General features: G+C 35.7%; 1 protein-coding gene across 1 annotated transcript in view; it reads left to right on the top strand.

Annotated features, from left to right (window-relative positions):
- Positions 1–15,111, top strand: part of ACER3 (alkaline ceramidase 3) — a 108,768-nt gene that overhangs the window by 61,070 nt on the left and 32,587 nt on the right. The window contains exons 4-6 of the mRNA XM_016161498.2: positions 6,407–6,459; positions 8,958–9,039; positions 13,390–13,425. Of these exons, the coding sequence (XP_016016984.1) occupies positions 6,407–6,459; positions 8,958–9,039; positions 13,390–13,425 (171 nt within the window). The remainder of the gene's footprint in view (positions 1–6,406; positions 6,460–8,957; positions 9,040–13,389; positions 13,426–15,111) is intronic.

Raw genomic sequence — 15,111 nt, 5'->3', positions numbered from 1 at the left:
GCTTCTTTATCTCTAATGTAAACATAAAATGATTATAAATATTTCTTGCAGGCTCCCTGTCTTGTCTCCTTTCAAGGTAAATTTGGCTCAGTTATGCTAGGCCATCATTTGTTATGCACAGTCAGTGAAGTAAAGTAAGAAATGGCAGTACTGCCACTGACCTGATTCTGGTAGTCAGTGAACGATTCCACCAGCCTGAACTTAGCTTGTTATAGCTGTAGAGATATTGGAGGCTCAGCTCTGCCTAACGTGAGCTCAAGCAGATATTGACAGTTTGGTCTTAAGAATGATTTGGATGTTGGAGAGGATGCGGAGAAAAAGGAACCTTCATACACTGCTGGTGGGACCGCAAATTGGTACAGCCACTATGGGAAACAGTATGGAGGTTCCTCAAAAAACTAAGAATTGATCTACCATATGATCCGGCAATCCCTCAACTGGGTATTTACCCCAAAGACTTGAAAATCCACATCCAAAAAGATATTTGCACACTGATGTTCATAGCAACAACATTCACAGTGGCGGGGATATGGAAGCAGCTGAATTGTCCTATAATAGACGACTGGATTAAGAAGCTGTGGTACATATATACAATGGAATATTAACCATAAGAAGTGATGAAATACTGCCATTTGTGACAACATGGGTGGACCTTAATATAATCATGCTAAGCTAAATAAGCCAGACTGAAAAAGTAGAAAATCACGTGCTATCACTTACATGTGGTATATAAACCCTAAGAGCAACAAATGAATAGGACAAACAGAGACTCATGAACATGGACTATAGACTAGTGTTTACCAGAGAGTAGGGAGTGGGGGAAGAGTGAGGAGGTAGACAGGATAAAGAGGGTCAAATATGTGGTGACAGAAAGAAATCTAACTATTGGAGGTAAACACAGTGTAAATATATATATATGCCTTACTCTTAAAGGGTACAGTTAAAACTTACTGGGTTTTGTTAACCAATGTCACCATAAAAAATTAATTAATTTTTAAAAAATAAATAAAAAATAAAAGAATAATTTGGAGCTTGGATAGTGTTTCCTTCAGATTTATTATTCCTAGATGGCTACTTGGGTTCAAGTTCTACTTCTTTACAGGCTCTTTAAGATATACCACTTAATCTAATTGAGGCTTAGTTTTCTCATCTATCTACTAGGTCTAATAATATCTGTGGGAATGTTATGAGGATCAGTTGACTGGCCTATGTGAAAGTGCCATCATAGGATCTGGTAAATAAATGTTTAATAAATATTAGTTTTCTTCCCTTTTCTTCAGCCAAGCAGAATGTCTGACATTATCATTATTGATCCATTGTTAGTGATTCATTACTTTGGGTACAATCAAGTTATGTGTGCCCTGTGAAGGGTAACATTTTAAGCTATTACTAACTCCTTTCTTAGGATTAATGTGTCACATTCTTGTGGAATCTACCCAAGAGAAAGCCATTTGAGAATGGAATTGAGGAAGACACTAGGGGAAGGGTAGAGACACCAGGAGTGAGCAGATGGCCTTCAAATAAGGGATGAAAGGTACCAAAGGAAAATTTAGAATCACAGAGCTTTGATATTAAGAGAGATTTTTAAAATTTAGTCCCATCTACAAATTTTATAAATGAAAAATAAGAGAGTGACTTGACTAAAGTTACACAGAAAGTTAGAGACAAGATTGGGACCCAAATTTGTTTTCTATTCTTTTGTTTCCTTTAACTGTCTTAAGGTATTGATGGCGGTAGGAGTATAAAGGTTTTAAGTTTTTAAACTTCTCCCACCTTCTTTTGTTCACTCATTGAACTCATTCTTTTTTTGCTTTCACTAACTGTTATTGATAATCCTGTAGAGGGTAAAATTAAAGACAATTTCTTAATTTTTTATTTGTGTTTTTCTGCTTTTTCCAAGTATTCTGTTCTGAGCATATAATATGTTTGATATTAGAAAAAATAAATGCTAGTAGAAGAGAAATGTATTTGTCCCTCATAAGTAAAAATAAATTTACTTGTCCTAGAAAATAAAACCAAAGAAAAATGTTTGTTCACATATAACTTTACTTATAATACAAAAACAAAGATAGCTTATATGTTAGGTAATAATATAAGCTAATTCAGACTTTATAATACGAACAGTAGATGTTCTGGTTATAAATGCTACCCTTCTTTCTCCTTTGCTCCCTGTCTCAGTCAGTGGAGCCATCTTAAATCGAAAGCCTAAGCCGATTCACCTTTAATTTCTCCTACTTTCTCACCTCTACAACCACTAAAACCTTTTGATTCAAATTTAAAACTCTTGGATACATCTGCCTCTAGCTATCTCCACTGCCACTACCTTAATCCATCATCTCCAACCCAGGTTTCTATAAATACTTCCTGATTGGTGTCCCTGCCTCCCTTATCCATTTGTCACACTGGAGCAGAAATGCTCTTCTTACAAACAAAGCTAATTGTTTTCATTCTTCAAGTAACATTTGCTAGGCTTTGTACAAGTATTGGATGTGAAACGAGTAAAACATAGTCCCCTGATCTTTAAATGGCATGTCACGTTTTAAACTTTGATTCAAGCTCATAAATTTGAAGCTCAGGATTTGTGATCCGGCCCCTAGCTACTTCTCTTGACTCATCTTCAGACACACCCCACCTGACCCTGGAACTCTGTGCTCTTGTACCAGTCATAATTTTGCTAGTTATAGTTTTCAAATAACTATTGTATGTGTATCATGCAGATTTAAAACTCTATGCCCTTTTAACATATGCTCAGTTTAATTTAGTTTCTTTAAACAAATAAACAAGCAGCCAACATTTGGAATCCAGATCTTTCTTCTGAGCTACAGATTTGTTTTTCTAGTTGCCTGATTGATATTTCTACTTGGCTATCTCACAAGTACCTTAAACTCAACATGCTGAAATTTGTTCTTGTAATTTTCTCTGTTTCACAATCTTAGTAAACTATAGAACCATCAACTGAAGTGTTTAGGCAAGATACTTGAGAGTCATCTTGGCAGTTTCTTCTTCCTCACCTTTATATTAAATCCATTACAAATCCCTGTTTATTTTACTTACTAAATATTTCTCAAGCCTATTCACTTATGTCTGTTCCCAGTTCTGTTACCTTAATCTAAATAGCAACTTTCCTTAGCCTGGACTGCCGTAACCTCCTAGCCAGTCCTCCACATTTGTGTTTACTCCCTTCACAGCACTCCACAAATACCTGATCTGGCATTGGATATTTACTATTGTATTAATCAGTGAGGGCTGTCATAACAAAATACCACAGACTAGGTGGCTTAAACAATAGGCATTTATTGTTTAAGTTCTGGAAGCTGTAAAACTGAGATCAGGTAGTTGGGTCTGATGAGAACTCTTTTCCTAGCTTGCAGGCAGCCACCTTCTTGAAAACTCTGTAGTGTCTTTTATAAGGGTATTAATCCCATCACATCTACCCTCATGACCTCATGTAATCTTAATTACCTCTCACAGGCCCCATCTTCAAACACTGTCAGATTGGAGATGAGGGCTTCAGTGTGTTCTCTGGGCTATGACAAAAACAGTCAGTCCATAATATTTTCTTATTTTCTGTATTCTTGATGCTCTGGCATCTGGGGCCTCACTGATTAGTGAGAGACTGCCCCTACCAGGGATAGCCGATTCTTAGAAATAGCAAACAACTCACCCTGGACTGTGCCTTTCTTATGCAAATGAACCAAACCAGAGCCCATACTCTTAAACTACCTCTTATACTCCAGGAGGCAGCATTCCTCTGCCCTAATCACCCCAGGACCACTAGATCTCTGTTTTCCAGAGCCTGCTGAAATTATTCAAGTTGACCAATGCTAGGCCTGCTTATCCCCCCTTGCTTCGCCTTTCTCTCGAAATCACAACAAAGGCTGTCACCCATTCTTTCCCTTGCTCCTTCCTCCTGACTGACCCTGGTGCTTTCCTGTATAGCCCTGTTCAGCATGCATGGCATGCCCTCTGCTCTTGGAAACTGAATAACAAACTGTCTTTTAATGGCAGTCATCTTCTGAAGTATTAGCTTCACCATACTTAAATAATTATAAACCCCTGTATTTTAAACACCACTACCACCACTGCTTGTGGACTGAATAATTTCAAAATTCATATATTGAATCCCTGATCCCTAATTTGACAGTATTTGGAGATGGGGCTTTGTGGTGGTAATTAGAATTGGATGTTGTTGTGAGGGTGGGGTCCTTGTGATGGGATTAGTACCTTTATAAGAAGAGACCAGAGACCTTACTTTCTCCACCATGTCAGGGTACAGTGGGAAGGTAGCTATCTCCAAGCCAACAAAAAGGCCCTTACCAAGAACCAAATCTGCCAGCGCTGTGATCTTGGACTTCTTAGCCTCCAAAACTGTGGGAAACAAATTCTGGTATTTAAGCTACCCAATCTCTATGGTGTTTTGTTATAGCAGCCCAAGCTGATGAAGATAGTCATCTAGCTTAAACCATTTCAATGGCTTACCATTGCTTTTAAGATAAAATTAAGAAGCCCTTTCAGCCTAAACATTTTGCCTAGTCCCTTTGCTGTTTATCTCTCCAGCCTCATTTCATACCCCTTCTCTTTATCACTGATTAGGCATCAACCACATTAGGCTTTTCTCAATTCTTTAAAAGTCCCTCCTACCACAGGACCCCCGCACATGCTGTTTCCCCAACTTAGGATTCTCGTCTTCCCTTCAGCCTCTCTTCACCTTACTTAAATCTGCATCTTTTTCAAGTCTTAGTTTATGTGTCAGTTCTTCAAGGAAAATTTTTATGACTCCTTAAATTAAGGCCCCTATTGTATGGTCTTGGTACTCTGTACTTTTCCTTCATAGCACTTATCATAATTATAATTAAACATTGGTTCATACAGTTAACTGTTTAATGTCTCTACCTCCTGCTAGATTGTAAAGTTCTGTGAGAGCATGGACCATCTTGTCTCTAGCACATAGCATAGTGCCAGGCACATAGTAAGTGCTTAATATTTGTTGAATCAATAAATAATCAATAAAAAATAATGACAGAAACTATTTCAACTGCCTTGCATAGACTTTATGATAGGCCTATGAGATAGTAGAGAAAAAGTTTATCTTTTTATGCTCTACCCTCCAAATACATGGATAGAATCCTCCAAAATGGACCATTTACATACCTCAGTACATATGGAAACGGCCAATTGGTTACACAAATATTTTCCTAACACATGAAAACTTAAGGAAGATAAAAATGCAAAAGATGTATAGTATAAAGCCAGTAGATCCTGGTTCAAAACTTTTAATAGAGAAATCTTTATATACCATAAAACTTATGGTAGATTTATCTACAGGATGTCATGATAACTATGCCAGTTTTTTTGGAGCACTTAAAGGTGATTCTAGTGGAAGATTTTAGAAACAACAGAATGTAGAGTTGTCAGTTCAAAATGTGGCTCTGTTAACATATTAGCTCTGTGATCTTGGACAAGTTACTTAAACATCTAAACCTCAGTGTTCTCATCTAAGAATGGTGATAATGGTACCTATCTTATATTGTTGTGAAAATTAAATGAGATAATGAATGTAAAACACTTAACCGTGAGACCTTGCCCACATGCTGTTATTTACCAGAAGATACTACTTTGCATAAACTCTTTTCCTCTTGGAATGAATGCCTTTATCTGCCACCCATTTCATTTCCTGCTACCTTTTGTTGGCATTTTACTCTATATTTAAACATACATTTTTCATTCCCTCTACCTCACTAGACTGAATTCCTTGAAGGCAATGACTTATCCTGAGCTTCTTACACATTGCCTGGCACCTAGTAGATATATTATTAAAAAATTAATTAACTGCATCTCTTGCGAATAAATAAATTCTATAGGATTAGTTCAAGGATTAGAAATAACCTATCTACAACATTTAGCTTTTAGTTTAATACATAATAGCTATTATTATTATTGCTAATAAGGGTAATATTCTTTTTCAGAGACATAGATTATTTAGATTAACTTACTTCCCAACCATTAATATCTCTTCTTATATGTATTAGTGGACATTTTAATCAATCTTAGGTGCTATAGAAAGGGGGAGAAATGCAAAAGAATACTGGTAGGACCCACAGACCTGCAGATGATAGACATTCTTTCCTGAAAGTGTGATATCATAGTGATACTAAGTGATCTGAGCTGCCTAGTGAGTCTACTTAGGGTATATACATTAAGAATAGGAGATGGATGGGTATGATCATTTGTTCAAAAATAATTAACTAAATATACATAGAGTAAATTAGATGATGATAAATATATAAAAGAATTGGTAAAAGATATTAGTGAGGTAAACATCTTAATCATGCTGATGTTTAATTTTGATTTGCATAATTGCAACTCTACAATATTCAAATCCTGTTTCTGTGTTTGTTTCTTATAGCTATTGGATGAACTCCCAATGATTTACAGCTGTTGTATATTTGTATACTGCATGTAAGTATTAATATTTAAAATTATTTTGTTCAATATGGCTTGAAATTCAGTTATCTGATATATTTTGAAATTCATATTTGCCTTAGTGAATTAAGTAATATAATTAACTCAATTAATAATACTGGGAGATTGTAATAGTGTAGAAGATTATAACTTGTGATCTCAATACCCTTTAGCCAATTTAGATAGACTCTTACTTAAATGTGACTTAAATTGCATAATTTACCTTTCCTTGAGTTATGAATGTATAAATTGAGAGAAAGATTTCATATATTATGTCATAAAAATAGTATGTATCTACTTTGTACCTGTAATTGTTTAGAGCTACCAAGTCATCTCTAATTCTCACAGTTGTGTAAGATAAATGCATATTGTCCCTTTATTATAGATGATGAAGTGAAGCACAGAGAGATTTAGTAACTTGTCTAAGGATCTGTCAATGTAAGAAACATCCAAACCTATAGAGAATTATTATGAGTTTATTTGAGCCCAAACTGACAATTGCAGGGAAGCAAAACAGTTTTTGCAGCTTCTTTTATGCATTTAGCATTAAGCTGGGAATTTAAGGAAGATTACATGAATGTGGGAGAAAGCAAGGTGGGATTGGACTATAGGACAGGTAATAAGACTATGTGTTTTCTTGCGGGTGGTTACACTTATTTCAAAGGTCTGTAAACCTGGATTCACAAAAGAGATGGACAAAACTTGCTTAAGACAAAGATAAACCTTTTAAACTAAAAAAGTTATATGCCTGGGGTATGACTACCCACCATAACTTGCCCTTTTAGGAATTTATGATCATATCACCCTGTGACATTACTTTCTATAGAACCCCTTTTTTGTGAACAGATATAAGCAAAGCTTATACATAGATGACTGGCCTAAGATCATGTAGTTAGTGTCAGAGTGGGAAATTGAGTTACAAGTTTAAGAACCTTACCTTCTAAGTATACCTCTGTTCCCTAGCACTAATACTTAAGACATCTCTGAATCCCTTATGTGATGGTTGTCTGATCTTTTCAATACGATCATCATAGTTAATTGAAGAATATCTTCTTCTAAAGATATGTAAAATTCAGAATAGTTAAAAAATATATTTATAACTTATAGAGTAGTGGTTCCATAGAGTAGTGGTTAGCATGTCTGCTTTACACGTAGAAGGTCCTGGGTTTGAGCCCCAGTGGAGCCACGGTCCACATCCCTGGATGTGCACTGCCAGCATGTGGGAGGAGACACCCTGCCTTCAGAGGTCCAGTAGGTCAGGGGTGGAAGCGGGGGGAGGAATTAAAAAATATATGTATATATGTTAAAAAAGAGCTGAAATTTCTTCTGTAAAGAGCCAGATAGTAATTATTTTAGGTTTCTGGGCCTATGGTCTCTGTTACAACTCTTTAACTTTGCTGTGGAAACAGACATTAATATGTAAACAAATGGGCGTGAGTATGTTCTAGTAATATTTTATTTATAAAAACAGGCTTATGCTGAGAAATTGCCCTTGGGCTGAAATTTGCTGCCCTGATCTAGAAAAATGCTTTCAGATGAGCTCTTTTTAATAAGTTATTCAGTTCCAGAATTTAAATATAAAAGAGATCATAGAAATCTCCTGGGCTACCATCTTTCTTTATAGTTAAAGAAGTAGAAGTTGGGTCCAGTTCTGTAGCCAATTAGTAAGTAAACTGAGAGAACTCTTTGCTGCTTGTACCAAAACGTAGACTCAAAGGTTGGATCCTTAATGGATGGCCAGATATTTGTTCATATTTCTGTATTCACTGAATATTTCCTGTATGTCAGACACTATCCTAAGTCACAAGATATATGCAAACAAGATTTAATCCCTGCACACAAGGAATTCACAGTCTGGTTGGGGAGATGGATAAATAAAGAGATATTTTCCATAATAGTATGCCTTAGTCTAGGATCATTAGTTACAAGGTATAGAAACCAACTCAAGCTAGCTTGAATTAAGAGAGATTTATTTATTGTAAGGATGTGAAGAAATTACATGGAACCCAATAGCAGGAAGTACAGCCTCACTAGACTAGAAGGACAGCTTCTCTCTCCTTCTCTTTTCTCCATTACTTCCTCTCCACATGGTTTCAAGTCTTTGTATGTGCTTTATTTTTCTTTCTCTGAGAATGACTTCCCTGCTCAATCATCTCCTTATTCATTCAGGTTAGCTGCCCAGATATCAGCATCAGAACTGGAATCCATACAGCTTTATAACTTTGACTTTCTACATTTAATCGATTCAATCTCTGGCTCCCAAACTCCAGATTTTCAAGAGAGAGGCTCTCATTGGTTCAGTTTAAGGAAGATGCCTGCTCTTGTTCCCATAGTGTCCTGGAGGCTGTAGGCAGTACAAGTTCTCCGAGATGAGCACTTGGGTGGGAGGAAATGATGGGCATAACTAGACCCAGTGGGTAAGTGGTAAACAGCTTTCTATTTGTTTTCATAGTTTTATATTCTAAAACAAGTTTCTTTCTCTCTCTTTTTTTAAGGTTTGAATGTTTCAAGATCAAGAACTCAGTAAACTACCATATGCTTTTTACCTTAGTTCTATTCAGTTTAGTAGTAACCACAGTAAGTCATATTTTGTTTTTAACATATTAAGCATTGAACTAGCCATGTATGACGTTTGGCACATTCTGCTTCCAGTATTTTGCTTCATGCTGTTCAAACTGAAATGTTTCTACACTAAACTCACAGATGTTGCTCCTTCGTTTCTGGTTTATTTTTTATTTGTTTGTTTGTTTGTTTGTTTGTTTAGGCAAGGCAACCCTTGCTTGACCTCACAGATTGCAAGGACCTTGTCAGTTTACAATTTCTTATTTTTTATTTTTTAAGCTTACAGCACCTGGTCTTCCTGGGTGGTCTCCCATCCAAGTACTAACTAGGTCCAACCCGGCTTCTTTGTTTCCCGTTTAGGTGTTATTTCTCAATAAAAAGTTGGAACAACTTTTTTAAAAATCTGGGTCTTTTTTTAACTGGGGAAAAGTCAAAGGCAAATATTTAGTAGCAATGGAAAAAATTAACTTTTTCTCATGGGTGGACATATTACCTTTTATTTGTTTTTAAAAAAAGAGAGATTGGCTTTGCTCTGTTATGCCTAGTATGACTATTTTAATGGTTAGCCTTTTTCTAATAAGTTGAGATAGCTGATCTCTTCTGGCCCTACCCAAGTGCTTCTTTTCTCTCATGTGAATTCCATTTTATGTAAAAGATACTCATTTCATCAAACTTTTATTGCAAACCTACCATATCAGGCAGTAGAAAATACGAAGATGATTAACAAGTAGTTACTGTGCTTGAGGAGTATATTTCTAGTAGGGAAGTAAAACATGTAAACAAAGATTGCGTTAAAAAATAATTGCAGTAATAAAGGTAAAGACTAATATGATGATGAGATCAAGAGGATCAATGAGGATAGCTTGAGTGGGCCAAGGAAAACTCCAGAGAGTAGATACTTGAGCTGAGTTTTAATGGATGATAGGAAGTTCGACAGGCTCCTGGGCAAGAGTGTGGTGAAGCATTTCTAAATAAACTATGACATTGTCCATAGGCATTGAACCTTGGAACAGGTAATGGATTATCATTTTTTTAAGTGCTCACTATGTGCCAGATGCTGTACTGAGTACATTTATTTTCTTATTAAATTATCACTGCCAGTGGAATGGGGAGAGATTTAATTAAATCAGCACAACCAATAAGAATTAGGAGAGATTTAATATGGCTGGAGCATATGTTAAGTGGTGAGGAGTGAGTTAAGTCCAATGACTTAAATAAATGTCAGATCATAAAGACCCTTGTATACCATTATTTGTTTGGATTTTTATCTTCAAGGTAGTGCGGAGCCATTAATTGGTTCAGTAGAGGAAAAACATAATTAGATACATGTTTTAGAAAGATTCCTTTGGTTATGGAGGATGGATTAGAGGAGTAGGAAGCTAGACCCAGGACCTTTTGCATTTGCTTAGGCAAGATATGACTCAGACTAGAGTAAAATAGCTTTGGGGATAAAAGCTGTCATAAATAACAGCCCATAGGACTTGTGACTCCCTAAGTATAGGGACTAGGAATGGAGTAAAAAGAATTATGTAGAATGACTCCTTAGTTTATGGCCTGGTTACATATTAGGTCCTTAACCAACTTAGGAAACTTGGAAGAAGAGAAGATTTTGCAGGAAAGATGATGAGGTTTATAACATGGGAGTAGGGTTAGATTAATTTATTTTGGAATGAGTTGAGATTGAGGTGCCAGATAGTATTGATACCTGAGGCTTAACAGGTAGTCTGGGTTAAAGATGTGGATTTGGGAGTTGTCATGTAAACAGATGGTACTATGAATGTGGGAATAGATGAACTGGCACAGAGATAATAGCATAGACCATTAAGATGACCAGAGATACAACCCTATAGAACACTGACATTTTTTTTTATTATTAGAGATAAGCAAAACAGTATTCATTTATGATACTATACCCTAAAAGTTACACTTGATTTGTCCATTTGACAGTCAAAGCACGTCAGTATGCAAACTCTTTTTATGATAAAATTAGGATACCTCATTTCATAATGCGTAAGGATTTCAATAAAAATCAACATTTTTAAATAAATATTATATACATTTAAGGTGTCCAACATAATTTGATATAAATATACATAATGAAATGATGACTACAGTCAAGCTAATTAAAATATCTTCACATAGTTACCACTTTAGTGTGTGGTGTAATAGGAACACCTGAAATCTACTCTCAGCAAATTTCCAGTATTTAATCCAGTATTATTGGCTATAGTCATCGTGCTGTGCATAGGCACATTGACATTTGAGAGTCAGGTGGAAGAAATGGAGCCTGTAAAGGAGACTGAGAACAAGTAATCAGAGATGTAGGAAAACTAGGACAGTCTGATATCACAGAGTACAGAGAGATTTCTAGAAAAAGTACCAGATTAGTTGCATCTAAGAAGATGAATAGAATGAAGATTGAGGTTTGACCCATAACAAAATCAATTCTAAGACCAGGTGACCTTAATAAGGATACCATCAGCAGTAGATGGGTGGAGGCAGAAACTAGGTTTCAGTGAGTTGAAAAGGTGAATAAGAGGTTGAAAGAACACAGCCTATTTTCTTGTGCTTCTTCATTGCCCTTCATAGTCCTTTGCATAAACTACATACTTGTTAATTGTGGGAGAATCCTAGACTTTCAGAGGTGAAAGAAAGTCTTGTAATTGTGTACAAGAAGAGAATAAAGTCCAGAGAGCTTTAGTGACTTGCCTGGCCAACCAAGTTTTATTGGAGAATTGAGAATCAGATCTGAGTTTGGACCAACACTACTTATAACTGTGGGACCTTGGGCAGGTTACTACTGTCTGCTTTAGTTTTCTTCATTTGTAAAATGAAGATAATAATAGCATATATTTTATATTAGTTGTAAAAATTAATACCTGGCAGATAGTAAGAACTTCATAATTCTTTTGCCCTAAAAAAATGTCTTTAAGAGGCATGCTCTTCTGCATTGCTTTTATTAGTAACAATGAGAAATCTGGAACTAGAAAAAAGGAAATTAGTATTTTATGTATCAAATTTCAGAGATTAAAGATATTCTGTATTCAGTTTAGAGTTACAGATGTAATGTCTCATACACATCTTACTATTAGAGCTCTATGAATACTTAAAGGAAATAATCTCTTGTAGTAAGGTAAGGAACTTCCTCTAGGAATAGGAAATTTTGCAGCCAAATTATAAAATTATGTAAAATTTGTGAGATAAGCACTACATTAAATAAGGATATAGAAATATCTAAGCACAGTTCTTGCTGTCAAATAGATTATTTCCTTATAGGTGAGAGAAACAAATAAATACCATGAAGTTTATACATAGTGAGGGTACAGAGGAGGGTGAGTGGTTGCTTCTGAATGGAGAAAGAATCAGAAAAGGCTTTAAGAATGAGGTATAGTTTCAGCTGAATCTTGAAAGATAGGTGTTTGCAAGCAAGGAAGGATTTGTGAGCAAAGTAAAGAGTAGCCTTTTTAAAGATACAGATGCATGGAGCTAGAACATTTGGGGAAGTATTGTACTTTCTGGATCATAGGATGAAAAAGGGACAAGAGGAGGGCAATGAGACCAAACGAATCATGGAAGGCTTCGAAATTTGGACTTTGTCTTGTAAGCAGTGAGCATCATTTCAGGGTTACGATTTGAATTTTGACTCCTCTCTACCATGTCGTTTTTAAGGTCTACTCCTATAGGGCAATAATATCAACCACATGACACTGGAACCTAAAACTAGGGTTTATGTAACTGAGAATGCATCCAGGTGAGAGAGTTTTAGGTTTTTTGACGCAGGAGAAAGCATAAGAAATTTGTTTTGCATCTTTTTACTTACTGAGCACCTAGTATATGCTAGACACTTTCACGTATTTTAGCTTATTATTCCTCTTCACTATTATCTAGATAAGGAAAAATTTGTCTTTCGGTTAAGTAAATGCCACTGACTTACTCAAAGATTATAGCAAGCAAGTAGCAGAGTCTGAAATTTAACTACTGTCTCTAACTCTAAGTTCGGTGTTTTTTCTACTGTAGAACAGATCTGCTACAGGGATTGTCAGCATAACCTCTTCACCCTTAGGAGTATCTGTGCATCTTTGCCCCTTCTTGATGCTGATGCAGAGGCCAAGAGGCCAGAGTCATCTGCAGCAGCTTTGAAACATGTAGTTTACCATGGTAAAGATAACACTGGGGAGATTCACCTGTAGGTACTAGCCCTCTTGTGGCATGCCACCTAATCTGATTGGTTTTCCATGAGTGGAGTGAGATCTAAGTAGCAGGACTAGAGGAGCAGGAGAGGTTTGGGATTTGCAGAACTGTTAGAATAGATTTTCTTTTCCCTCCATAATGTACTTTATTCATATGTGTTTTAATATTTTACAGGTTTACCTTAAGGTAAAGGAGCCTGTATTCCATCAGGTAATTCTTAAAAATTATTACACATTTGATTGTTTAACAATACTTTCCTGCCTTATATTTTCCTTTTTTTGGTAAATTACATGCAGATACAACTTCTGAAAATGAAATGGTAGATGTGTTAAGACTATTTTTAAAATAGAGGTTGCAAACTCAAGTGCTTACAAGAGCCAGGTGGAGGTAACAGGAATATACCTGGAACAGCCAATGCCCAGGACCAGCTGGCTATTGGTAGTCAGAATGCAGTGCAGCATAGTTCTTATAAGCAGAAAAAAACAAGAAGCATTATGCACATACACATATGAAGTCTTTTTTATGATATGATTTTCTTGAAAAGATAGACTGAAAATTCCTTGAATATTTTCCTCCTTATATATATATATTAATAAAATTGTTGAGGTGGGAGGTTATTTAGATTAAGGGAAGCAAATCAGGAAACTTTACTGTAGGAAATAATGATGTAAGTGCATCCCATAATGAAACCAGGGTGAAATAAAGTAGCAGACCTTAAATAAAGAAAACTATTGGTTATTGAGTGCCACCATATGCCTAGCACTATGCCCATTACTACACAGATTCTAATCTACCCAGCAGTCCTACAAATTAGGGATTACTGTCCACTTTTTAAGACAAATGAGTTTAGAGATATTAAGTACTTTGCCCCAGGTTCACACAGTTATTAAGGAGCAGAGCCAGGATTGTAGCCTAGATTTGTTTGACTCCTGTCAGCATTCTTTTAACAAACTAGCAAATAAATATAAAGAAATGAATCAGCACATATTTCAGGAGTATCAGAGGCCTCGTAGTTATAGAATATATTGTGCTTATATAAAAAATGAAGTTCTTAGAACTTTTAAAACCGAAGCTAGACAATAATCATCAAACTGAAATCTCGTTTTTAAAATAAATTTCAAACCATGTTATTGCATCTTGCTTTTCTACAGGCTAGATGAAGCTAGATGTACTAAGGTGGATGATACAGGAGAAGACACCCTCACTTTCCTGTTTATTATAGCTTAGAGTGATGTCATTATGTAGTTACCCCCTTTATTTAAAAAGATTTATTGACACTATAAAAAATGAAGAAGTTTATTTATAAGAAGAATACTTCCAGTTTCTATAATTTGTTTGCTTTTGAATGAAAAATTCTAACCACAAAAATATAAAATTTGGAAATTTGAGGTTAAGTTTTGTAAACTTATAACCATCAATTTTCCATTTTGTATTTTAGACCTATTTGACACTATTTATATAATAAAAGTAACTATTGATATAATTTCCCATAGTGGAATTTCCATGTTTTTTCAGTAATATTTTCTTTTCTGTGTATAATGGCAAGGTTTGCTAATAGGATGGGAGGCAGGATAAAAGCTTATAGCTATGGCTTATATCCTGGGATCAGAGATTAAAAATCAGGATAGAGAAGTGAAGAAGTACAGGAAAGCTTGGGTTGAAGTGGATAAGTAACCTGAAAGTAAAAGACATTCATTCATTCAACAGATGTCCACTGTATACCTTCTCAGCACCAAATTCTAAGCTGGAAGTTGGGAGTAGAGAGGATTAGACCAAGACTTTAAAATCTAAAGTCAGGCAGACCTGGATTTCAGTCTAATCTTTCCACTTACTAACTTGTATACCCTTGACAAGTTACTTCTTTGAGCACCCGAAGTGCCAGGTGCTATATTAGGC

This window comes from Rousettus aegyptiacus, unplaced genomic scaffold (assembly GCF_014176215.1).
Source record: "Rousettus aegyptiacus isolate mRouAeg1 unplaced genomic scaffold, mRouAeg1.p scaffold_m13_p_5, whole genome shotgun sequence".
NCBI classification, from domain to species: Eukaryota; Metazoa; Chordata; class Mammalia; order Chiroptera; family Pteropodidae; genus Rousettus; species Rousettus aegyptiacus.
The sequence above is the reverse complement of the archived record's forward strand: the minus strand, read 5'-3'. Positions and strand labels throughout refer to the sequence as shown.